Consider the following 23,976-nt stretch of genomic DNA (forward strand, 5'->3'; position numbering starts at 1 on the left):
TAATGTGATAAAGATTAGGAGGAAAGAGATAGGTATATTTAGAAAACAATATTTTATTTTCAAAATTTTTTATCAGTTTACATGTATATATAAAATATATCAAATTTATATAGAATTTCTTATACGATTCCTTTTTGCATATTTTCCATATTTAACATGCATGAGATTCACATTATTGTTAAAATTCCTGAAATTCTAACTCGAATAACTTCTGAATAACATCATCTATTTGTAATTCTTTCGAAATCTCCACTATTAATTCATCTACGAGTTTATCGGATATCCTAAATATAATTAAATATAATTTAATATAGTAAATATAATTTGTTGTTTACATACATGTATGTCACATGCATATGTATTGTATGTATATAAAATTTCTACACACAAAGAATCTATTTTTTAAATATTATATTTACCACGCGACAATGTCCCAGGGTTTATTTTGTGTGATGCTAGAATACATTGGAATTGATTGCATCAAACGCTGATATTCACGTCTATATTTCAGAAAATTCATTTCGGTTTCGTCGGAAACAACGAGTTCAATATTATTCAACGAATTTGCTACGCGTTTTTCTTCTTTTATCTATTAATTCAGAACAATATAATTAGTATAAAAAATTGTATCCTTTATACTCATAATCCCTTTAGTTATTTTTCACAATTTAGTTATAATTTACCTTCATTATTTAGTTATAATTTACCTTCATTTCGAAATCTGACAATTCTGTTAAGCTTTCACAATTTGCTTGGCACGATGCGTCGCAATAACGCGGTTCCTTTGACGTATTCTCCGTCGATGACATACAAATCAGTCGCATATTTTTGGCATTTTTTTCTATTCCAGTCAAAGTTCTTATAATGAAAACAAAATATTAAAAAATTGTTTTTTTCTTTAAATGTATCAAGTAAGAAATTAAAAAATGAAGTATATTTATAAAATGGAATCTAAACAATCACCTGTTTGTTTTAAGATGTTCACATTCACAACTGCTTTCTACAGAAGAATGACATACATCGCAATTGATATTTGTGCTAATTTTTGTGCTTTTAGGTGATTGATATTTCTGTAGAAAATCTATTAATGTTTTTGTGGTTGACTTTGTAATTGGCACTACCTCTCCATTTTGCTATATATGTAAATTTGAAAAATATTTACAATACAATCAAATTACTAATTTATTAAATTGAATTTATTAAATTTTATTTTTGATGAAGAGATAATTTACTTGTTTTTACCATAACTCACTTTATTAGAAACAAACGACATAAGATCCGCTATAATTGGCACTAAACTGGACAAATGTTCTTCTGTGATCATTGTCATTTTTCTCATCAATTCATCGTCGTTATTTGTGGTAGTGTTTTTAACAATGTTTTCTAAACTTTCTGATTGTTTTGAATCTTGCAAGTTGTCAGAAACTTTTCTCGATGTTTTAGGTATTCTTCTTGTGAGCATATTATGTCTTTCCTGTGTTTCAAGGTTGCTGCACTACAAAACATATAAAAAATACTTAAATTTTAATGTTAAAATATTCTATGTTATATTATGTAAATTATTTACATTATCTGAATCTATAGGTAATATATCCATCATTGTTTTTATATCCTCTTCTTTTGCAAATGTTCTATGCTTTTTAATGCTAATTTGATTTGCATCCTTGGATGATACTGGACTGGTATATAGCCGATTAGATATTGGTTCGTTAGTAATTTTTTTAACATGTGTATCTATTGTATTGTATCTTTTATCCTTCTGATAATCTAAAAAAATAATAATGTATAACATGTAACATTTGTACAAGCTAAACTATTGTAAGATATATTTAACTTGTTTGTATCAAAAATAGATTTACATACTTGTCTTATGTTTAGGATTACTTTTAGGAGCTTTGACATTTTCCACACTATACATATTTAAACGATTAGATAACTGTTTGCTGTTGAATCGTTTTTTATTTGTCGAATGCGGAGTGAAGGATGCCATTGATGACGTTTTATTAGGATCAAGGAGATCGCTATCTACATGAAGTTTTAACTTTGATAAAATAGTATTGCATTTGCTCTCAATATCCTTTCCCTATAATTATAAAACCTGTAAGCGAATTTAAATCTTGCACTTGTGTTAGGTGCAGAAAAAAAATGCAATTCATTTTCAAATATACAAAATATATATATGAGAAATCTATAACGATAAATGAAATATTACCAGCGACAAAATATCTGTGTCCCCCGAATCGAGATAGTTTAGATGAAGTCGATCGCACATAGTCTTTAAATCGATAACTACTTGTAATATCTCTCTAAACTTTCCTGGATGTCCCTTGAGAATAGAACTAGGAATGTGTTTGCAATAAGCAACTAATGCATGCAGCAGTAACTGATGAGCGGCGAGTAACTTATGCTCAATAGCGTGCATATGAAGTCCAAGGCTTCTGTGATTCGGTCTTATTATCGCTCGCGGCGATATAATACACATATGTCTCTGAATGTCTCTCACATATCTATTGAGATCATACAGATAATTTCTCGAGAATCGTACAACGAATTCGGCAACGCACTGCTGCCGCCTCTGTAAATCTTTAATGCCATCCGGCGCTGGAATATTTCCCAATCTGAATGCAATTTCGTCCAGTAGCTCGCAAACTTTTCTCTGCATTGTCAGAATTTTACGCATGGTAAGTGGATCCGGTCGTACATGAATAACTCCATCCGCGACATCGTCCTGACGTCGTGTGGTACTTTCCGGACTGGAATTATACTCGACATCATTAGTCGTACGATGAAGCTGCTTCGACGAGGATTGCTTCTTTCGCGATATCGCGTGACCTGAGCGAGACTTCCTGACATAAGATTTAAAATATTCAGGCTCTTGTTTTCTCTCATAAGTTGGGATATTCTCCTCTTCAGAAATTGTAAGTAGTAAATTGGTGCTACCTGTTGCAGTGTCTCTCGTAACTGGCATCTTCTTTGAAGTTAAATCCCTGATATTATTTACCTATTATTATGCGAACTTTAGCAATCTAAGAAATATATTCTTATAGCATTATTTTCATAGAAAGTGCTCTTACCTTTAATTTTTTTTTTTTATTATTTCCAGTTTTACCGCAATCTTTTATCCTATTAGATATAATATCCGTCTCTAATCTTTTAAATTCTTTATCCGCTTCTTTCATGCCTTCATCCAACAGCTGTTTAATATTTTGAACAGAGGGCTGCATACCATTTTTATTATAACCATTCAACTCTTGCTGTTTAACGAAAGAAGTCCATACATTCTCTTCTTCCTCACGGCATCTCTGTCTACGTACATCCTTTACTATGTACTTGAAACGATTTGCAGGTATGTACTTTAGAAAAAAAAAGAATAAAATGAGAATCTCATCTCTTTTCAAAAGCAGCCGAAACATATGTGAAAAAAATATAATACAGCTATAAATATGCGTGTGCTACATAATATATGATTGTATATAACAAAAATTGGAGAGAGAGAAAGAGAGAGATCTACCTTAAAATTATAATCTTCGCTTTCGTCCTCTGAAAGAAACAAATTTTCCGTTTCGTTATCATTCAGATGAGCAGATTTCGCGGGATTCAAAAGGAGTGACATCCTTCCTTGGTTATGTTTAGTACTCCGAAGGTTTATGCCTTCATTCGCGTCCCCTCAGCCGTGCCATAAATAACGGATATCAAAGGAAAGTAAGTATAATTTTATAAAACGAAATATACTGCGGTACAATTCCTCGCATGGGAACGTGGAATATGAACATGGAGATAAGTTCCTTTTGCTTCCTCTTCTGAACCGGCCTGAAATTGCTGTAAAATCGATATCTCTTTTCTTGTTGAATTTTCTCCCTCTCTTTTTCTAATAATTACTGTGTGTACATATATATATGTGTGTGTGTGTGTGTGTGTGTGTGTGTGTGTTGTGTATGCATATATATATGTACACAACTCGGAGAGGATGGGATTGTTTCAGCAATGACAATGTACGCATTACGCATGTTGACAATGACGTTACGATCGATATTTAAAACGAATATTACGCGAGATACAAAATGTATCTCGCTGCTTGTCAGATTCCAAGAACAAAAACAAGAAATCGTTACTTTGATCGTATCATTACTCTGTTATTAATACAGAATTTTTGTTACAGTAATCGAAAGTAAAGTATAAATATAATTATAAAATATCCTTTAAAAATCGCTCAATTAAAATATAAATATAAATTTGTAATCGAATCGCGTGCGGAGAATAATTCCAGGAGAAACGAGTTTTAAGACGAGATCTCTTACACGTTCAAAAATAATTTTTCCCTTAATTTCTACGTCCGTTTTTTTCGCGTATGTAGACAAGAGAGAAAACAGTCGTGCAATTATCCCTCTGTCGCGTCGGCGACGAGACGAAAAATCAACATTGAAGCTTTTTATCGTTGATCGTGTGTTCGGGAGCGATGACTACGCGGGGCGATACGATCGGAAAAGGCGTGGGCGCGGCTACGCGGATCAATACTACTCCTGAGCGATGGCCGAGGCCGATGCCGAGGTTCGGAAGGCGCGGGTTAACCCACGACGAATGGGGTGTATCCTCGTCGCGTCAGCGGTGCTCATCGGCCCGTTCCATCCTTGCTGCTCCGATATTAGCGGGATGTCGCAGCTCGCACCGCTTAGGCTTAATTGTGCGATTAATTTAAACGATGATTCATCGCGTTGATTGAGAGGTCGTTGAGAATAACTCGGTGAAAAGTGGTTTCGGATGGAAAACCAGCACCGAGGGCCAGAGGCGAGGAAACCGCCATCGGAGAACCCCTGTGGGAAAGGCGGGTGACTCGCCGATGGAGGGAAAGCGCGCGAGATTCGAATGCGAATGCGGAATCGTTGACAGTTCGCGTCGAGGCTCGCGATAACGTTGCTTGGATAAAATTGCGTGTCGACGGATTGAGCTTTTGACGATAAGCTTCTCGCGATTACGGGAAGAACGACGATTCCGAGCGAATCGCGTGGGAATGATTCAAATGTCCGATTTCGAAACGCGCCATGTGTCAAACGTCGCCGGCCAATCGGCGCGACGTGACGTCACGATGTGCGCGCAGGACGTTCTCATTCAATCTTGGGATTTCGCTGCGCTCGCAATTTTCATCCGCTTTTCGTCCTATCGAACCTTTCGCAAGCACGCACGGTGAGGTATCTTGATCTGCGTGAGATTGTTTTTCTCAAATATCTCTCGATACTCACGCAGCGCTTTTTGTCGAGCCAACTCGTCAAAGTCTTTTCGCTCCGTCCTCGTGATTTTCCAGTGATCGTTAATTCTTGGGAGAGTTAAGACTCCCCTTACATGGCGTATGCCGTGATGTTCGAATGAGGAATGTTTTTGAATTTTGCAATTTTCAATTATATCCCTTCCGCGATAGTCACACGAAGAATACGCGTTGATAATTGTATTTGTGCTATTTTCGCAGCGTGATCAATTTGAAAATGAGTCGTCGAGTATTTACAAGATTTTAATTGATTTTTTCATCCGTCATTTTCTTTTTAATTATTTCATCAGATTTAAAATGGATAATGAAAAGTGATTTCTGGATTTACATTTTCGAGAAACGGTATAATTTTTTGCAAAGTCGAGAGTGAATTAGAATACTTTTAAAAATACTGTTAAAAAAATATCTAGATTTTTAAGAATAATGCTAATTATAAAATTATGTTTCTTCTCCTAGATTGCTTATGATAAAATACTTGAAGAAATTTTATTTACGCTAATAAATTTAGACTATACAATTGTGCTGATGCGTTGAATGTAAAATATTTCACTGCTGAAAATAATAAATACTATATAAATAGATAAGAGGAAAGCAATTAAACAAACTTTAGTTTGTGTAAGGACAAACTTATAAAAATGACATCCAAAGTGTTGATGAAACTACCAACAGTGCCCTTTCCTCAAGTAAGTAAATGTTTTTATATTAATATTTTATATGGCAGTTTTTTTAAATTTATTGCGTGGAAATTATTTCTTTAAATTTCATTAAAATATGCTTGTATGTGTCTTCTATTGATATAATTTTCTTGTATAAACATATTGCTAAAATCACATAAATAAATAACATAAAATCTTGCAGACATTGTAAAGCAATATTATAATAATGTAATGTAATATTTGCATACCGTAGTAAAAAAAGGTTCCAAGCTTTTAAATTAGAAATATGTAAGATTATATTTTTACATTTTTATAGGGAAAGAAAGCACCACCTGATTTGGTTTCTTTGAATGAAAGAAATGATGGTTTTGCACATGTTAGGCATCAAAGCCTAAATATAGACAGAGTAGTACAGCTTGAGCAGAACATGAAATTTTTACAAGAACAGCATCAGGCAACTCTGGTTGCTTTACATCAAGAAATAGAGTCTTTGCGTCAAAGAAATAGAGGTAATAGAAATCATTCTTGCTTCCTTCAAGTATCTCGCTTTTAATTTTTTTATAAACTCTTTTATAGATTTACAGTTTCAATTAGTATTTTCTAAAAGAGCACATTGCAATGCGGCTAGCAGTCCTTCTTCACCTGAAGATAATGGAAATGGGTTTGCAAAATCAAAGGTATCTATATAACAAATTGTTTTGAATATTTGATATTTATACATGCTTCTCTCTAATATTTTTCTTTTTTTAAAGCATATTTTTTCTAAAATTGAGATTTATATAAATTATATTTACAGAATAGCCCAATATGTGTCAATGTAACTCCTCTGCAAGTGGAGCTTTTGGAGAAAGACTTACAAGATATTAAGGCGTCATTACATGAGGCAAAAACACATAACCAATATTTGTCGAGCATTATAGAACAGCAGAAAAAGTCAGTTTGCTTTATACTTGAAAGATATGTGTTAATAATAAGCTAATACTTTTCTCTCCTGCAGAAAGTTGGACAAAGATCAAAAGAATAAAATCGAAACGACAGATGTGGGAGTTCAAGTCGGAGATCCTGTACAAGCAAGTCTGGTTGTACTTTTGGAGGAATCATACGCGATGGTAAAGCGATTACACAAGGAGAATATGGATCAGAAGAAGGAGATAGCTTCGCTAAGAGCGGCTTCAGCAAATAATGCCAGTTCCAGCAGAGGCGGACGTTCTCGCGATGGTAACAACAGTCATCATAGCCGTGTTTCGCCTACAAGTACAACAATGCAGGAACAGAATTCTCGTAAATTTCCACCGTTACCGATACCGAGTTACTGGCATCGCAGATCATCGAGGTATCGCCAAGTTTTTACAAAATTTTATTCCCATATAAATTTAAAACTTATTTCATGTGGAAGTTGTCTTTAAAATATGTATCTTTGATGCAATGGAATATGAAAAATTAAAAGAAAAAATCCATAATAAAATCTTGTTACAGATACAATGCAAATCGGCATGAAAAGCAAGATCATCAGGCCGATACGGGCGATTCGACCGTTTTACCCCAACTCCAGAACGGCAGCGTAAGATCAGCAGAAGCGACTAATTGCTTCGAGTCGCCATCGTACCGATCACGCGAATATCGCAATTACGGTCGTGACGGCAATAATCGCAAGTTTAGAGGTCAAGCATCACGAAGGGAGAGTAATCATTATTATCATTCTCGCGATTTTAAAGACAGAAATTCTAAAGATTATCCGAGAGATGCGGATGATACCGGTGAAGGTTCGAAGGACGGCGATAATGCACGGAGACAGTAAATCGCGAAGATATGTCGCTGATTTGTAGAGATTATATAATCTGGCGAATTTTACTTCCGGAGCATTGAAACGCATTGAGAATCTTTCAATACTATAACAGCTGTAATAAGAATAATCGATAACGAGTGATCAATGTTTTCTTGTACACATTCACTGGTACTGATAAATCACATCAGTTTTATGCATATATAGCTTAGAATAGCGACGACAATGACAAGCATAAGCTGTACGATTTTCGATGGAACAATCTAGTCCAATACCAATTTATTCGTTATAGACAGAGATAAAGAAATATAGGAGAACTTGTGCTTTGTAGATCGATGATACGAATCAGCATCAGAGTGTTTAGCAAAAGACTTTGATAGACAAGAAGGCTTCTTCCCTTCTTACACTGAAACAGCAAAAGACTCGACCAAGCTTGCCAAATGCTAGTCTTTTGGCTGACATTTGTACTTGACGAACTTTAGCTTAATATACGTGCGATATATTCCAATGCTATCGATGCATGCATGTATGTATATTAAACTTTTGCTCGATGATGAAGCATTAAAGAACAGCTTCTCAGAATCGAATCTAGTCATTTTCACGTATTCTATATTATTGAAACGGCAAATTATGGAACGATCTTGCTACTATTGATATGATACACACATACATATGTACATGCATACATACATACATATATATGGTATATATATGTACATGTATTTATATATACATACATGTATATATTTATATATATATAATATACGTTATATATATATATATATTTTCTTAATTTTTTATTAGTTTGCATCTATTTAGTGTATCATAGATTTTGTTGTATGATGATGTATCATATGCTCTAAGGCAAATAATTCATTTCAATCTTCCGATAATTCACAAATATCACAAATTATATTATTTCATAAAACAAATGTGCAATGATATAATAACTGTAGATACGAGTTTTATCCTTTTTTGCTAAGTTTCTCTAACTTTTCTTTCATGCATTTTTAAATGAAAAACATTTAAAAATTATAAGAGTATAATATTGCCTAATATTAATAAAAAAAATCCGCAATTATATCTTATCTATTTATAAAATTGTTATTTCTGACTCTCAAAATTAAGAAAGTTTATGTAGTATTATTGGACTTTAGTTTGAGGACTCACAGATATACTCTGTACGAAATAACATGGAAAAATCTGTCGCATTATTAATCAAGTTATATAATAAAAAAAGTACTTTGTAATTATATAAAATCTTGTACGCTTGTGAATGGATGAATCTCATTAAAATAATATAACACTATAAAGCCTAACCTATTTATTTTTCTGTGTAATTTTCTGCAGCTTATTTTCCATAATAATGTTATGAAGCTTCTACATATATTTTATGAATATACATTTTTATCGTATCATTCATATTTGTACAGGAATTAATATATTAATTTTTCACTTTTCCAAATTATTTCCTTAGAAATTATTTTTTAAACTATTCTTTATACAAAAGAATTTTATTTTACATTTTCAGGTTTGTGAATTTTTATTATGAAAAATTACTCTCTTTTTAACTATGTTATTATAATTTAGAGACATTTTATAATCTAATCACTTCAAATTTTATTTAACTCCGCGCATCATAAGAATAATTAAATTTTAAGTGTTCCCTAAAAGATAAAACTTTAATGCTTTATAAATAAATTGTAATAATTTATTTATAAAACATTAAAAGATTTTTTACCGCGTTTTATTTTAATAAATATATTAATATATTAATTTTTCTTATTTATTTTTTACACGCAATAGGTAATTAAAAATATCCTTTTTCCGAAAAAGTTTATTATAAAATATATTATACCTTAGTTAAGTACATAATCAACACTACATATGCGAACAATCTCTGTAACAACTACAGACACGGCCGAGAACGGCTAATGTAAAGAGGATTGTGAATAACGCTAAGAAGAGTACCCTGCAAACGGAAGAAGATTCTTCAGGGTGATTCGCGCGCGCGCGTATAAAAGTTTAATAAAAAGTTACAATTAAAATCAATTAAAAGAGCAATGTTACCTACACGTATATAGGAACATCGCTGGACGATGAGCACTTGAGCGCTGCAGTATTTACATCTTTAAAGCGTACAAGAACTTGGAGATAGCGTACATTCACGAAGATGACATTGAATGAAAAATTATGAAAGCTGCATTCGCGCACTAACAATGTTTGAATGTACGTTACCATCGCACATTCCTGCAAGCCTTACATTTACATCACAACCATAAACATAAAACTAAGTGCAACGGAATTGCATCGATCGCGACGCGACATGCGATCAAATTAAAACGTACATCGATCGATTATCAGTCCATCAAAAAATGAAATTATAGATAGTTTGCGTCGATAATAATAAATGTAACGTAATGCATTATATAGGATTCGATTGTACACGACTACACGATTCTAGGGGCTATATCAACCTTTTATCTAAGGGATTAATCTCTCGAATTCGTTCGACACAAAAATCGATATGCAGGAGGAGTATATAAAACGTCATAATTTAAAATATGTAAAAATAATAACAAAAAAGAAAGAGAAAGGGGGGAGGAGGAAATGTATTTTCAGAGATAAAATGTTTATGCACCTCACCCTGTATAGCCGATGTTTACTACAATCTCGATCTATGTATTTGATTTAACGGTTTATAATTTCGATCAAAATGGCCCCAAAATGTCAGTCTTTCCGTTTGAATTTTGTTAATTTCATTACAAGTAATTGAGCACATATGACCGTTGTCCCCAACTTTTGTGACTTATTGCGAGATTTACCGATTTACTTATGCTATACGTTTCGCTAAAATATGCTTTACATACACAGCAATCGAGGGAGCATTTCGTTCAATTATAGTGCAACGAGAGCCATAAATTGCGCAATGATGCGTGTGATGTATAATTATATTGTACAATTTCGATTCAAACTACAGTGTAAATGATAAAATTTAAAACATGCAGAAGATTGTACGTCTGCTATCAATTCTATGCGAAACAAATTGAACAAAATGCTCTACAATTATATTCAGTGATGAATACTTGTCATTTTAGAATAAAAACAGAACATACATCACTTCTTATGTGTCAATTGTTTTATGATAGCCCGTATATGTAATTATCATTAAACGCTAAACACTCGTCAAATTCGCTGTGTTAACAAGAGATAAAGTTTTTATAAACTGACCTAGAGCATTTGATTATCGAAAATTCTGTGGATAGAATATATTAATGGCTAGTATTATACTTTTATCTTTCTGTTTTGTTCACATAATTCTTATTATTTCTTTGAGATTCTTTTCATTCTCATTATTCCATTGCGATTTGTTTTTTTTTTTTACTGTATTTGAACATTCGCATACGTATCAGCTCGATAAAAAAGAAAAAAGCAACAAATTGTATAGTCAACAAATAAATAGGAACCAGCCTATATGTTACACGTTACAAGACACTGTTAATAAATAAAAATGAGAATGTAACGTGAGAAACGCAGTCCTGAGAAAAAAAAACATGAAAGGATACTTATATATCCCTTGTCATTTTTACTAATATCATACTGCAAAATATGATAAATACCTCTATTCAAATGTTATGATTGTTACACCATTATTCTTCTTTTCTTACCGTACGCTATTTTCACTATGTTTGCTGTTTCCATCATGAGAGTATCCAGTATAGCTACCGTAAGTCCGTTCTTTACCACCAATTCGTCATGATGAAACTTTGTCCATTCGTCTTCTTCGGCTTGGGCTTCTCTCGCCAGCAACTCGTCGACGCGGTCCCTACGTTTCCTGCTCCAACGCATCACCATGTTCTCTCGTTGCAGTTTCGTTTTGAAACCAAACAACGTAGCGACTTCCTGGTTAACGTACTCGACGAGATCCTCCATAGTTTTCGGAATCTTCATCGCAGGTTTCGTCTTCACGTTCGGTTTCGTCCAGCTTGGGCCAGGTTTCTCGTACTCTGCCCGAAAGACCTCCACGATAATCTCCTTGCAAAGATCGAAGAGAAAAGTGTTGTATATCCGTCTGTCCTTGTCCTCGTTTATTTTGTCTGTGATTGAATCGTAAATTTCGACAGGCGCTTCTAGATTCGCAATGTCCTCGCCAGCCTGTTTAGCGTTATATATCAGAATTGTAGCTTTCTCGGTAAACGACGTTAATTCCTCAACGTTGGATGGAATTACAGCAGGCGTCATCGAAGGCGAACCAAGCGAGGCTGATAGTCGACCATCTCCAGGCGGAGTGTAGGGAGGCGGCGGTTTATTTGGTATTTCTCGGACATAGAAGGACACTTCCTCCGCTTCCAATTTCTTGATCTTATAAAAGTAATATGCATAATTTAATTTACTTATTCACAAAAAGATTTTATTATAAAAGTGTAGATTTCATAATAATAGCATAAAAGATACAAACCTCCAACTCGATCTGTAATTGTTCGATGCGAAGCAACTTGGCTTGCAGTTCGGCAACCTCCTGACCGGGTTGTTCCAGCGAAGCTGTACGGAATAGAGAGAGGAAAAAATGTATATTTATATCAATCAAGTACTTTAGACACAGGCCGAGAGACAAGTTCCTCGGGAAAAGCAACACGAGAGCCTTCACATTACATCGGGGGATTAATTTGTACTCTAAGGAAAGGGGAAGAAGGTTGCAAGGGGGGGAGGGGGAGGCAAAAAAAAAAATAGGAAACGTCCAATATATATCGAGAAACAAATGTTTTCAATGCACGTACAAAGCTATAACAGGGTGTTGGACATTCCATATAACATCTGTACACGATCTGTACACAATTTTTTCTGATAGAGAGATTTAGAGAGTAGAGAAAGATAGATAAATAGTTGATGAACTGAATTGTGTTTTGTGATGCATAATATTTACAGGCCTTTCTTGTGCGCGCATACAGATTAATATTAATAATAATCACAGGATCAAGCATTTCATGCGACATCGACATTGTAGTACACTGAGATAATAACAAGTCAATGTTCGTATCATTCGTAGTTTCGTGTATTACCTTTAGATAAATATAATCTCGACTTTGCTATTTGTCTGAAAATAAACAACACATGGCTATACCAGGCAATGCTTTTGCACAGGAGAGCACACAGCCATTATAAAAAAAAAAAAAAAAAAAAAAAATACAAAAGGTGTTTCCGTATATAATATGTAATGTGTACAAATCGAGATACGTATAAATATGTATATCGAGAGTGTTTCTCAGATGATGGTCAGCCCACATAAAATAATAGCATCGCATGATTTCAGTCGAGAATGTGTACAACAATAATTCGTAAAGAGAAAAAGAAACGATCCACTATCTCTCAACATATACATATATGTTGATTTTCGCTTGAAATATGTTATTCGATTCTTGCAAATCTATTCACTCGAATAGCATCTTTCAAAGATTATTGTCTTGCGACGTATGAAATCTCCTAACTAGATTGTTTTGCATGTTTAAAAACATTTACGCGATAACAAAACATTGATTGGATCATAATGTTGTAATTTTCATGACAGCACATAACGCGTTTCAAATTTGAAGAAATATGTACAATCAAATGGACGATTGATTATAGGACTAATACTGATTCACATACATTAGATATGTAGAGAACTCGTATGGTAGAAATTTACAATCGGTTGACTTTATATATCGTCTACTATATATGCTTTTTAATTTCATATATCGAACAAAATATATGTATGTAAAATAACAATAATGAGAATACCTTTTAATTTATTAATCATGGCCGTAATGTCATTCTCGGATGTGGCAACAATAGATGACGAGTGAAAATTGGTTTTCACATCGTTTTGATCCGTCATGGCTTTAGTATCGCTTAATAGTTCATCATCCAGGATATCAATGTCCAGTCTGGAATCATTGAAGTCTCTCGGCGAATCCATCTCAATGTCAGAAACACCTCTTGGAGTATCGCCGGCTTCGCTGGATTCACCGGATGAGCCGTCTTGTTCCTGCAGTTCGTATGCTATTCGAGTGGATTTGTCATCGTCATCAGCGTCTAATCTCAATGGAGACCTGTCTTTTTCCTCGGGGGAGCCTATATCATTAATAGCTTCCATTGATGGTTGCTCATCTTGTAATTCTACATCTTTTAGAAACCGATTTTTCGATTCATCGTTCACTTTGTAAGATTTCTCTTCGACTTTGCTTCTCGTTATCTTTTTCATCTCGGGAGATGGACTGTCATCTTCCGCGGAAACTTCTGCATCGAGTAGCTCACTGATCTCTTCTTGCGTCTCGCTTTGTGCAGCACTCTTCTCATTCTTCTGCGAATTGCTTATAGAATCGGATGATCTTTGCGAAATTTCATCTAATATTCTTAATACTTCTTCCGATTTCTGCGTAGCTTGATATTTATCCGATAAATTGAAAGATTTCCTCGCAGTGCCTGCTTTCAAATCAGTTTTATCTAAAATTTCAGACACCTCGAGACTCTCTTCGGAAATATCTTCGTACTCTGGGTCTTTTAATATGTCGAAAGTTTTGTTAAGATTTTCATTTACCGGTGTATCCGATATTGTTATGATTTTGTCAACCTTTCCAGCTGTGTCATCTGTTTTTTCTTCAGTACTTTCATCTACAAAGATTGTATTGTCTATTACAGGAAAGTCATGCGACGATGTAATGATTTTTTCTACAGTATCCAATCCGCTTTCAGCAACTTCCACTAAATTATCCAATTGTTCGCCATCCGAGCTATCTTGTTCCAAAATTGATTCCAAACATTCTTTTATTTCTATAATATCTTTCTTTTCTTTCACAGTATACCGATTTTCGTTTTCGCTTACGCAACTTGCGGTGGATTCTTCGTCTTCAGCTAATTCAACTTTAGCATCGATTTCAAGTTCCGATAAAACATTATCTTCCACGCTATCTGAGTCCAGTTCTGTTATTATAATTTCTTGTATTTCCGGTATTGCTTCGCGTGGGCTTTCTTCGTTGTCGATTTCGACGTGCAAATTTACCCTTACAGCGGATTTATCACCAGTTTCATCGACCGCTTGTAACGGAATATCCATTATTTTTTCACTATTACTAGATTTATTATCATTACACGTACTTGGAAAGTCCACGTTACTTTCGGTTATATTTTCTACATTTGTTTTATCTTGTGTTTTATTATTTAACGATGAGAAATTCGAGACTACTTCAGTTTCGTCATTTACACCAATATCGCATAAAATTCCTTTAAAATGATTATCTACACTGCCATCATTTTCCACAATATCTTTAACTTTCTCTAATAATTCAGTCATGGAATCTGAGATAACGTTATCAAGTTTTCCGCTTTCTTTAGAAATACTTTCTCCTCGATTATTTTCTCTAGCGATTATATCTAATATATCGTCAAGTTCATCATTACTCTTCATCACATGAGATTCCGTTAATATATTATTGAATGTAATGTCGTGCATTTCGACTTTAGTAGATTCTTCCTTTGGAATACATGCCGACTCATTAATGTTATTTGCTAAATTAATTTCAACTTCTGGATTCGTAGCGTCGTCAACGCAACGTGTTTCTACGTTTTCCTTTGAGAAATTATTCGAAGCATTGTTTGTGTGATCTACGTGCGATTTTAAGTTTTCATTTCGCTCTCCAGTACTAACTTCATCTTGCGGGATTTGAAACGAATCAGAAGTTAACCAATTGTCTCTATCCTGAGAAATATTTTCCGTGCTAATTGCATGCGATTGATTTTGATTAGATGAGAGTACCATTGAATGTTTGCTATGCTCGAACACTGTACTTGTTTCATCTTCATCGAGGTTCTTCAATATTCTAATATCAATACCAATTTCTGCTTCCAACATCTCGGGAATATTATCCGATGATTTTGAATCTTTGCTGGCGACAACTTGCAAGACTTGACTTGGAACTGCACTATGTACGCTTTGCAAATGGCTTTGCGTTTCGGAATTTTCTTTCGAACAGTGACCCGCAATGATAGGAGAATGAGGACGTTCAGAAAATTTCAACGAACATGTTTCTTCCGTTTGACCTTTTACAAAATCTTTTTCCAATTTGTCTTTATTTAAATTAACGCTTCGTTCATTTATACGTTTTCTCGAGTCATCGATAATTTGCGTCGCCGTAGTCGTTGCACGATCGAGATTTCTTCTGCTTTCTGACATTTTGGAAAAAATCTCAGAAATCGATTTTACTTCGAGCTCCGAGGCTAAATCATTTAATAAATCTTTGTCTTCGTTTTCTGACACCGAAGTTGCTGCGTTATAATCATCGTGAACTATTTTAATTTGTTCTGATATTATCGATTTCTCTATTTCATTCATAATCTCTTTGCTTTTAGCTTCGTAATCAATTTCACGATCTAAATCGGAGAGCTGGACTTCTTCCGAAATTATCGCCGATATTTCACTATTTATTTCGTCCGATTTATTATTATCGTGACTCAAATCATTTGATTTAGGGGATTTTGATTTTTCATTATTTGTCGAAATAGAAAGAGAGTCGGTAGTTTCACCCGACGTCGTATGCTTCTCCTCATTTGCAATATCAACAATTTTGTCGCTAAAAACTGATTTAGATATTATCTCTGATATATCTTGCGATGTATTTCTTTCATCGTTTATTTTAGACTTTTCATTAGATTCGTTCAAACGCGACATTATTTCCGAAAACACTTTAATACCGTTTTCAATAGCGCTTATATCTTCGCTCAGATTCTTATTATTTAATTGCAAAAAGTCCAATTTCTTTGAATAAGTAAGTATATCGGAATCAGCGACTGTACGCGCAGTACTTTCCGTGGAGTAGTTGGATTTACTTGAAATAGATTTTATACTGTCGTTTCCCATTTCTTGAATCTCGGATTGTATCGTGAGATTCATCTTTGGCTGGGATGGATCGACATTAGTCATTAATTCATTATTAGTAGATTCGGTATTAATAGTACTATGATCTACAGATCTTGCATCCGATAATGTTTGCACTTCAGATTCTGATTTTGCTGTATCAAGATTCGTTTCAACATCTTCAGCACTGGATATACTACTTTGTTTTGTCCTAGTAATACCGGATTCTTCAATTTGCATTTCCTTAGAAAGAACGTATTTTTCCAAATGTGCATCATTTGTAGTCGATAACTTCGAAGTTGTTGTTCGAATTTTGTCATAAACTTCTGTCGATGTATATTCGTCGGAAACGATTTGATTAGTGTCCTTTGATTCTGAAATATTTGTGCTCTTGGTGTCCGTGTATTTTACAGATTTTTTAGAACTATTCTTTTCATATTTATCATCGTATGTTATAGGAGTTGTAAACAAAAGACCTTTTAACGGATCTTTTTGCTGATTTCTCGTTATTAAGAGATCAGATTCCGATTTAGATCTCAATAAATCGCTGCTCTTATAAATGTTTTGTATTCTCTTTAGTGGTATTTCAGGTACTTTGAATTCAGCCAATGACTTTGGTTCTATAGCTAATTTGTCGGTTTCTTTAGTTTTCTTCGTTTCCAACTTTTTGCGCATTTCGTGGATAGTCATGTCGTATTTCTATTAAAGAAAAATGGTAATTTTTTAGAAATATAATTTTTAGAATATAATTACCTCTATATACACTTACTTTAATTTGATTCAGTAGGTTTGTTTCCAGAGCACGTAGTTGTTTTTTCGTTTCCTTCTTAGCTTCCCTTTTTAAACGCGCCATTTCGATGCGTCGTTCTTCTAATTTTTCAGTAAGATATCCTATCCTTCCCTCGACATCGCTTGTATCGGACGAAATAGTAGTATCTATAGAAGAACACAGACTTTGTGATTAGAGTTTGAAATTATGTAAAAAAAACTACATTTAATAAATATTCAAAAAAAGAATTTGTTATGATAATCATAATATCCTAAAAAAGTTCTAGTACTAATTTTTTGTTTTTTTAAAACTTTAAAATTTTAATTGTGATTATCACTTGCGAATTTCAATATTAAATTCATTAGCAAGCATACTATCATTAAATTATTATGAAATTGAATTTTTCTTAAGCGATGAAGCTTTTATATTACCTTGCTGATTCAAGACATTGGAATAAGTTGCAACAAGTTTAAATGCCGCTTGCTCCATACGATTCACACGATCTTCTTCCGCTCTTAATCTCGCGTGCCACGCCATCCACTCCTTGATGCAATTCTTACGCGATGCCAGTGCAGTTTCGCGCGCGATTAAAAGTCTGAAGAGAACAGAAGAAAAAAATGTACAACTCCAAGAATATGCATGTGCATGCTCGTCATGCGGACTACCTCTCTGCAGAGTCTATTTTTACAATGCTTTACTCGATCTGGCGCGAATGCATAGTTTATTATTAGACTTCCCGACACATAACTTTAGTGATTCAAGATTTTATTAACGGAACATATGTTTTCATATCTGCACTTTTTTCGCGCTAAATAATATGTAAGAATGTTTATAAAAAGAAAATAAAGAGTAAAGGGAGAACAAAAATTCGCACACAACTATGTGTATTACGTGTTACTTACTGTTCTAAATGTCTGTCTTGCGATCGGACAACTACAGATTTTGATAAATTTTTCTCGCTTTCTTTAGAACTACGATGAGAAATGGCAAAAGTGCTGATTTGAGACGTGGACGTATTTTGTTTGTTTCTGCAACTCTCATCATGTTCAAGCTTTCTGTTGATTTGACTGAATACATTTTCCTTACTCTTATAATTGTTAGATGTTTCACTTAATTTTAAGTTTTTATCTTTTATCAGTTTTGAATGCTTGACAGGTGTCTGAAGCAATTCTTGGCTTACATTAAAATCTAACTCGCCTAAAATTGAACTTTTATTATTACTATCTAAGTGAAGCAATTCATGCTCAAGTTGTATTCGTTTATCCTGATGTTTAAGTTCATTGGATAAACGAGAACTTGATTTGGATTGTAATATATTTTCTGTTAGTGTATTAGAAGGTGATTTCATTTTTTGATATTTGAAATTCTTGTGTTTAGAATTCGTACTTAATTCATCATTATATTGTGACTTCTTAGATATGTCTCTATCGCTCATTACAGATTTATCAATCTTTTTAGAACTTTTACTTGTATTTGTCTGCAATATATCTTCAGAAATTTGTGTCGTTTTAGAGACAGTATCTTGAGCTATCGTGTTTATATCTTCCTCTATAGATTCATTGCTAGCGGTTACGATATTAGAAGTTGAGTCTTTTTCTTTCACGATGGTCGCAGTTTGCATAGAAAGATCTACTGCTTGTGACGTTTTCGATTTCTTAGACAATTCTTCTACTATCGTATCGGATTCGGATTTTTCAAGTACTGACGCATTTATTAATTCTAATTTCGACGTTCCAATCGATGATTCCTGATTTTCCAAAAGACGTTTTATGTTCATAGGATGGCCTTGAATTCGTTTCGACTCCATGTTACGCTGATTTTGCTTCCGCTGCAAAATATCCGCTCTGGGCATTTTTTCTTCATATTTTCGAGACCTTAACTCGTGCATCGATATATCGCTTCTTTTCGGTGACATGGGATCCTTTTCTCGTAATTCTTTATTTTTAGCGTCGTCGGATTTGATTAAGTCAAACTTGATCGAGTGTACGTCACTCTCGGATCCTTGTTGTGGTTCTATATTAGAGTAATCATGTTGAGATTTATCCGATTCAATCACAGAGCTCCTGGAACTATTACTGCGTATGTCGTAACCCTTCATAGGACCTGATAATCTTCTCGGTGATTGACTATCGGCACTCCTTTTTAATTTCGTTAAAATATTTCTCGTCGACATTTCTGGATTAAACATATTTCTTTGTTTTCGTAACATATCCATTCGTTCCTGGCTTGCTTGTTGGTGCAATTTTTTTATTCTATTAATAAATAATATATTTTAGTACAAATATATTTACACGTAATGTAGAATTATGCAAATATCACTTACTTGCAAAGATATTCCGCTTCTTGTTGCAATTTTAAAAGTAGAGCTCTCTGTTTCTTTTTTACGGAACGACTGTCTTGTCCCGTATCTCTTAACGCACGTTTCTGTTCTTCTAATTGTATCAATTTTTTAGTTTTGTCGCTCAATGTTTTTTCTCGAGATTTTAATAACTCTTCCATTTTATTGCATCGATGATTCTCATCTCTTATAAGCTGTTCTATCTAAAAAAAAAAAAGAAAAAAATAATTGAATACTCAATTAATATGTATATAGTTAGAAATGTGTATATACATATATAAAATATAAAATAAAAATATAAAATAAAATATAATTACCTCTAAATCCAAATATTGATTAATTGAAAACGTTACATCTCGGGTTGAAATACTAATTTCAGTCCCAGTTTCCGTTTTTATCGACGAGGTAGTTTCATGTAAACTAATCTCCGACATGGTTCTTATTCTGCTTGGTACTGATATATCTTCTATTTGGTCTAAATTCTCGAATTGCTCAATTGAATTTAAAGAGTGTTCGGCAATATCATTTTCGACCGAAGACGATTGTTCATATAACTTTTCAATCATTTCCGATAATTTGTTCTGCGTGTTTTTTTGTTTCGTTTGAGTCGCTATATCGTGCACTGTTTTAGCTTGTACTTCCGTTACTTTGACCGCCGCTTTATTTCCATAATTAATAATCGCTGATTCGACGACATTAGTTTGGTTTGTTGGAACATAATACTTTCCAATAAAATGTGCTTCGTCGCTTGGTCTCCATATGTCGCTAACATTTTTTTTCGAATAGTCAATCAAATTTCTTGCTGTCATAAAAATATTTCCGATATTTATTAAGTTCTCTAATTATATTCTTGAACGAATAATTGTACTAATAAAAATAGTTTACCTTTTTCAACAATATTACTGTCAACTGCAGCAACTGTACATCCATCTTCAATGATTTCTTCTAATTCTTCATTTTTTTGCAAATTCTTTTTTTCTTGTTCGCATTTAGTATTGTATAAACATTTTTCAACATCTATGACTTGCCTAAGAGACTCGTTGAAAGTTTCGTAAAGCTGCAATTCTGCTTGAAATTGCTTATGTAAAGCTTTTGGATGCATCTAAAATTTTTTTAAATATACTTTTACCTCATTAAAAATACATTATTATTATGATTATATATAAGAATAGATATATAATATGCATTTATATACTTACCAATTGTCCTTCCTCTTGTTCCTTCTCAGATTTTACTGTTGGCTTATACTTTGGACATCTTGCATCTACTTCTGAATCACTACTTGGTATCAAATTTCTTCTTCGTTTAGTTTTGACAAGATTTATTTTTTCTGGTGTAATTAAATCATTAAATTCTTGTTGGGAATAGCTGTCCCTAAAAGAGATTCTTCTAGGATCGAATAATGCTTCTGGCAATGTACTACTAACATCTACATTATTCGAATCATCATTAGTAGTTGTTTCTTTACTTGTACCAACACTCTGAGAATATGATTCCTCATTCTTTTTAGTACTTGTGCTTGTGAGGTGTGCCTCAGAATGTTCCGTATATTTAAGCTCATCAGTTTTAATTGATCTAGCAAAATTAATGTTCTGTTTAATTTCTGAAACCATTTCGAGATCCTTATTTTTTGGTGGCATAGAATTTATATGATAAACACAATTCTTAGAACTATTTGTATCAGACATGGATCCAATGTCCTCTGATTGTTCCGAATTAATGTTATGTTGTTTTCCATCAAGTCTGCTACTCAAAATTTTATTTTTATCAAATACTCTCTTTAATTGCTCCTTATAGATACTATTTGATTTATCTTCCTTTAATTGTCTATTATCTAAATCAAATGAATGATTAGATATATCTGAATCTGATTTCAAGTTTTCTATCTCAGATCTTTGCATCATATGACAAATATCTTTAGATTTAGTTTCAGTATTGTTACATGAAACACTATTGTTATTGTCTCTCAATGTAACTTTATCTGACGAAATGACCAGTGGTTCACTGCTTGATACTCGACCAATGGAGTCTACAGAATTATCTTTTAACTCCACAGACTGCGCATTAAAGAACTTTTGTCTTTTATCATTATCCTTTTTAACAGTGGAAATTAAAGCATTTTTGTCTTTTAATTTCATCGACAGAAAATCATTATTTTTTGTAGCATGAAATGATTTATCATTTTGCAATCTTACATTACTTATATTGCTTGTATCTTTTCTGGAAATATGTCTTGGACTTCGACTGCGTTTTGTATGCTCTCGCACAGATTCATCTCTCTTTGCACACAAAGAATCGTCTTTTTTCATCCTTTTGGATTTATTTTCCTTTTCCCTGGAACTATCTCTAACATGATCCTTCTTTTTGCATAAATTAGATGCTATGGATACATTTGGTGCTTTCAATGGTTCTATGTTTTCGCAATTAATAATTGATGATCCATCTGGAAAGAAAAAATCTAATTTTCTTTGTACTTTATCACCAGTTCTTAGTGTTCTGTCAGATCTATCATGTGCAAATTCTTTTGCAATTATTTCAGACTTTGTTGAAGGCAGTTCCTTTGAAACAGAGTTATCTCTACTGGAGAAATCCAATGTTTTTGGAGAAATTTTCAAATCTGGAACTTTCAGTGGTTTGATATAATCCATTTTCTGTACAATTTGACACAAATTCTGTGTACCTTTTGCTTTTAACACTGAAGAAGTCAAACTTTTTGCTTGAGAATTTGGATCGTATGCTTTTGAGCCAGTGTTAATACAATCTCCTAAAGCAAGTTTCCGTTTCACCGCGCTAATAAATGGAAAAGGATATGGCTGTACAGGATGATACGATAACAAATTTTCCAAACTCTTTAAGTCAAATGCAGAAGTTTGTAAATGGGTTAATTGATTTTCAATAGTTTGCCGTTGTGTTTCCAAATCTAATTTAATTTGTGCTGTCTGAAATAAAAAAAACTGTTTATAAAATTTAACATGTACATATAAGAGAAAAAAAATAACAAAAGTCACTCACAATGGCAGAAGTTTCGGCACGTTTAGCAACAACATCTGGATCCGAGAAGAAAACATACTTTCTTTTATCTTCAGGTTCTTCTTTCTGTCCGCTACTCTTCATATTTTTATTCTTGAACCATGTGGATAACATTCCATTGACCCATCATATCATCATCCATGTTCCTTATGAATATGCATATATAAATATAATGAAAGACAATAATAATTTAAGACAATGTCTTTGCATATTTAACTATTCTATTTTTACAAAATTGTATTCAAGTTTAAAAATTTGCAAATTGAGACACGAAGTCGATTTTAAAATTTCCATGAAGAAAAGTAATTTACAAAAATCGCTTTATATTTATCATAAATTTAAAACATTTATACTAATCTAAAAAAAATAAATCTAATTAAACTACATTGTCCTTTAAAAACAGTTTAAACGTATAAATAGAAAATGTTCCTTTAATTTAACGTAAAATTTTCACAATGACAACCACGAATTAGACGACCGAGAAACGTGACATTTCTTCGAAGAGGAATATAATTTTACGCACACTTTGCTGACTTATGGCGCCATATTTTAAAGATTTACGGTAAAGTGATAATTACGATCTGCGATCGACAATTCTGCGAAGGGGTGTCTTACCACAAGCGTCTCGAGGAAGTCGTACGCGGGGTTCTCTATCCCTTTCCTTTTTTCTCGCCTTCCGCACAAAGATTCTACGTACGTACGTACAACGCGCGCGCACTGCGTACTTGTACTAGTATCGCGTTCTCAGCAGTTTATCACAACGGCCGTTTGTAAACTGTGCGATCACGTGGTACGTCACGACCCGCTACTGGTTCGCGACTAGACATGGCAACCAGAAGAGGAGGGAGAAGTATAAACACGCACACGGGATGATCGATAACAACGCGAGCGCGCGAGGATCGCGTGGGGAATGCGAAGAATCGCGTGATATAATCCCGTGTACGCTGCGTCTCTCCATAGAAGCATACAGCTGTTTCCGAGATCGCAGGATCTCTCGAGAAATTTTCCTCCTCCGCTTTCTCCTTTCCCCTTTCCCACCTTTTCTCTCTCTTCCACTTGTCACCGTGTTTACGCGTCAGATTCCAATAAAACTTGTACCGTGGCACCTATAGACGCTAGTGCCACACACATGTTCCTCATTCGGCGCATCGCTCTTTGTTCGTCCAATCGCAGAATCCTGATACGTGTGCATTTTCGTGATGATGGTAACTTTCTGGCAAGAAAACACAGGTAAACACGCAATTGGTTAT

General features: G+C 33.7%; 3 protein-coding genes across 5 annotated transcripts; 1 reads left to right on the forward strand and 2 right to left on the reverse strand.

The window, feature by feature from the left end:
- Positions 1 to 148: 148 nt before the first annotated feature.
- Positions 149 to 4,486, reverse strand: LOC105256093. Its single transcript, XM_011265748.2, has 11 exons — positions 4,299 to 4,486; positions 3,512 to 3,819; positions 3,075 to 3,353; positions 2,213 to 3,001; positions 1,864 to 2,083; positions 1,568 to 1,767; positions 1,253 to 1,495; positions 964 to 1,133; positions 708 to 858; positions 420 to 589; positions 149 to 284 (listed from the first exon to the last, which is right to left on the reverse strand). Exons 2-11 carry the CDS (start codon positions 3,611 to 3,613, stop codon positions 179 to 181), a joined length of 2,430 nt encoding a protein of 809 aa, XP_011264050.2. The 5' UTR covers positions 3,614 to 3,819; positions 4,299 to 4,486; the 3' UTR covers positions 149 to 178.
- On the forward strand, positions 3,666 to 8,397 carry LOC105256094. Of its 3 annotated transcripts, none has more exons than XM_011265750.2 (7): positions 3,666 to 3,702; positions 5,717 to 5,943; positions 6,233 to 6,425; positions 6,493 to 6,593; positions 6,713 to 6,849; positions 6,914 to 7,249; positions 7,393 to 8,397. In XM_011265750.2, exons 2-7 carry the CDS (start codon positions 5,896 to 5,898, stop codon positions 7,712 to 7,714), a joined length of 1,137 nt encoding a protein of 378 aa, XP_011264052.1. In that variant the 5' UTR covers positions 3,666 to 3,702; positions 5,717 to 5,895; the 3' UTR covers positions 7,715 to 8,397. The 3 variants fall into 3 exon arrangements, with proteins under 3 accessions (XP_011264052.1, XP_011264053.1, XP_011264051.1); XM_011265751.2 differs by lacking the exon at positions 3,666 to 3,702 and adding an exon at positions 5,079 to 5,186; XM_011265749.2 differs by lacking the exon at positions 3,666 to 3,702 and adding an exon at positions 5,079 to 5,181.
- Positions 8,398 to 11,338: 2,941 nt separating this feature from the next.
- Positions 11,339 to 23,940, reverse strand: LOC105256092 (centrosome-associated protein 350). The gene is made up of 12 exons (XM_011265747.3): positions 23,342 to 23,940; positions 22,709 to 22,872; positions 20,896 to 22,635; positions 20,582 to 20,798; positions 20,014 to 20,498; positions 19,682 to 19,899; positions 18,261 to 19,610; positions 17,790 to 17,953; positions 17,359 to 17,525; positions 13,478 to 17,288; positions 12,159 to 12,241; positions 11,339 to 12,061 (listed from the first exon to the last, which is right to left on the reverse strand). The coding sequence occupies exons 2-12, from the start codon at positions 22,838 to 22,840 to the stop codon at positions 11,342 to 11,344; spliced, it is 9,087 nt and encodes a 3,028-aa protein (XP_011264049.2). The 5' UTR covers positions 22,841 to 22,872; positions 23,342 to 23,940; the 3' UTR covers positions 11,339 to 11,341.
- Between the last annotated feature and the right edge of the window lie 36 nt (positions 23,941 to 23,976).

The sequence above is a fragment of the Camponotus floridanus genome, unplaced genomic scaffold, assembly GCF_003227725.1.
Source record: "Camponotus floridanus strain SB8 unplaced genomic scaffold, Cflo_v7.5 scaffold19, whole genome shotgun sequence".
Classification (NCBI taxonomy): Eukaryota; Metazoa; Arthropoda; class Insecta; order Hymenoptera; family Formicidae; genus Camponotus; species Camponotus floridanus.

What these genes read in the sequence shown, in the direction of transcription:
- LOC105256093 (XM_011265748.2), bottom strand. Translation starts at nt 3,613, where the DNA reads ATGTCACTCCTTTTGAATCCCGCGAAATCTGCTCATCTGAATGATAAC. An exon ending in GCGAAGATTATAATTTTAAG is followed by an intron (nt 3,354 to 3,511) that starts GTAGATCTCTCT and finishes TTTTTTCTAAAG; the next exon opens with TACATACCTGCAAATCGTTT. An exon ending in TGTCGTTTGTTTCTAATAAA is followed by an intron (nt 1,134 to 1,252) that starts GTGAGTTATGGT and finishes TTACATATATAG; the next exon opens with CAAAATGGAGAGGTAGTGCC.
- LOC105256094 (XM_011265750.2), top strand. Translation starts at nt 5,896, where the DNA reads ATGACATCCAAAGTGTTGATGAAACTACCAACAGTGCCCTTTCCTCAA. An exon ending in TTTGCGTCAAAGAAATAGAG is followed by an intron (nt 6,426 to 6,492) that starts GTAATAGAAATC and finishes ACTCTTTTATAG; the next exon opens with ATTTACAGTTTCAATTAGTA. An exon ending in ATTATAGAACAGCAGAAAAA is followed by an intron (nt 6,850 to 6,913) that starts GTCAGTTTGCTT and finishes TCTCTCCTGCAG; the next exon opens with AAAGTTGGACAAAGATCAAA.
- LOC105256092 (XM_011265747.3), bottom strand. Translation starts at nt 22,840, where the DNA reads ATGTTATCCACATGGTTCAAGAATAAAAATATGAAGAGTAGCGGACAG. An exon ending in CAGTAATATTGTTGAAAAAG is followed by an intron (nt 20,499 to 20,581) that starts GTAAACTATTTT and finishes TTTTTATGACAG; the next exon opens with CAAGAAATTTGATTGACTAT. An exon ending in CATGATTAATAAATTAAAAG is followed by an intron (nt 12,242 to 13,477) that starts GTATTCTCATTA and finishes TATTCCGTACAG; the next exon opens with CTTCGCTGGAACAACCCGGT.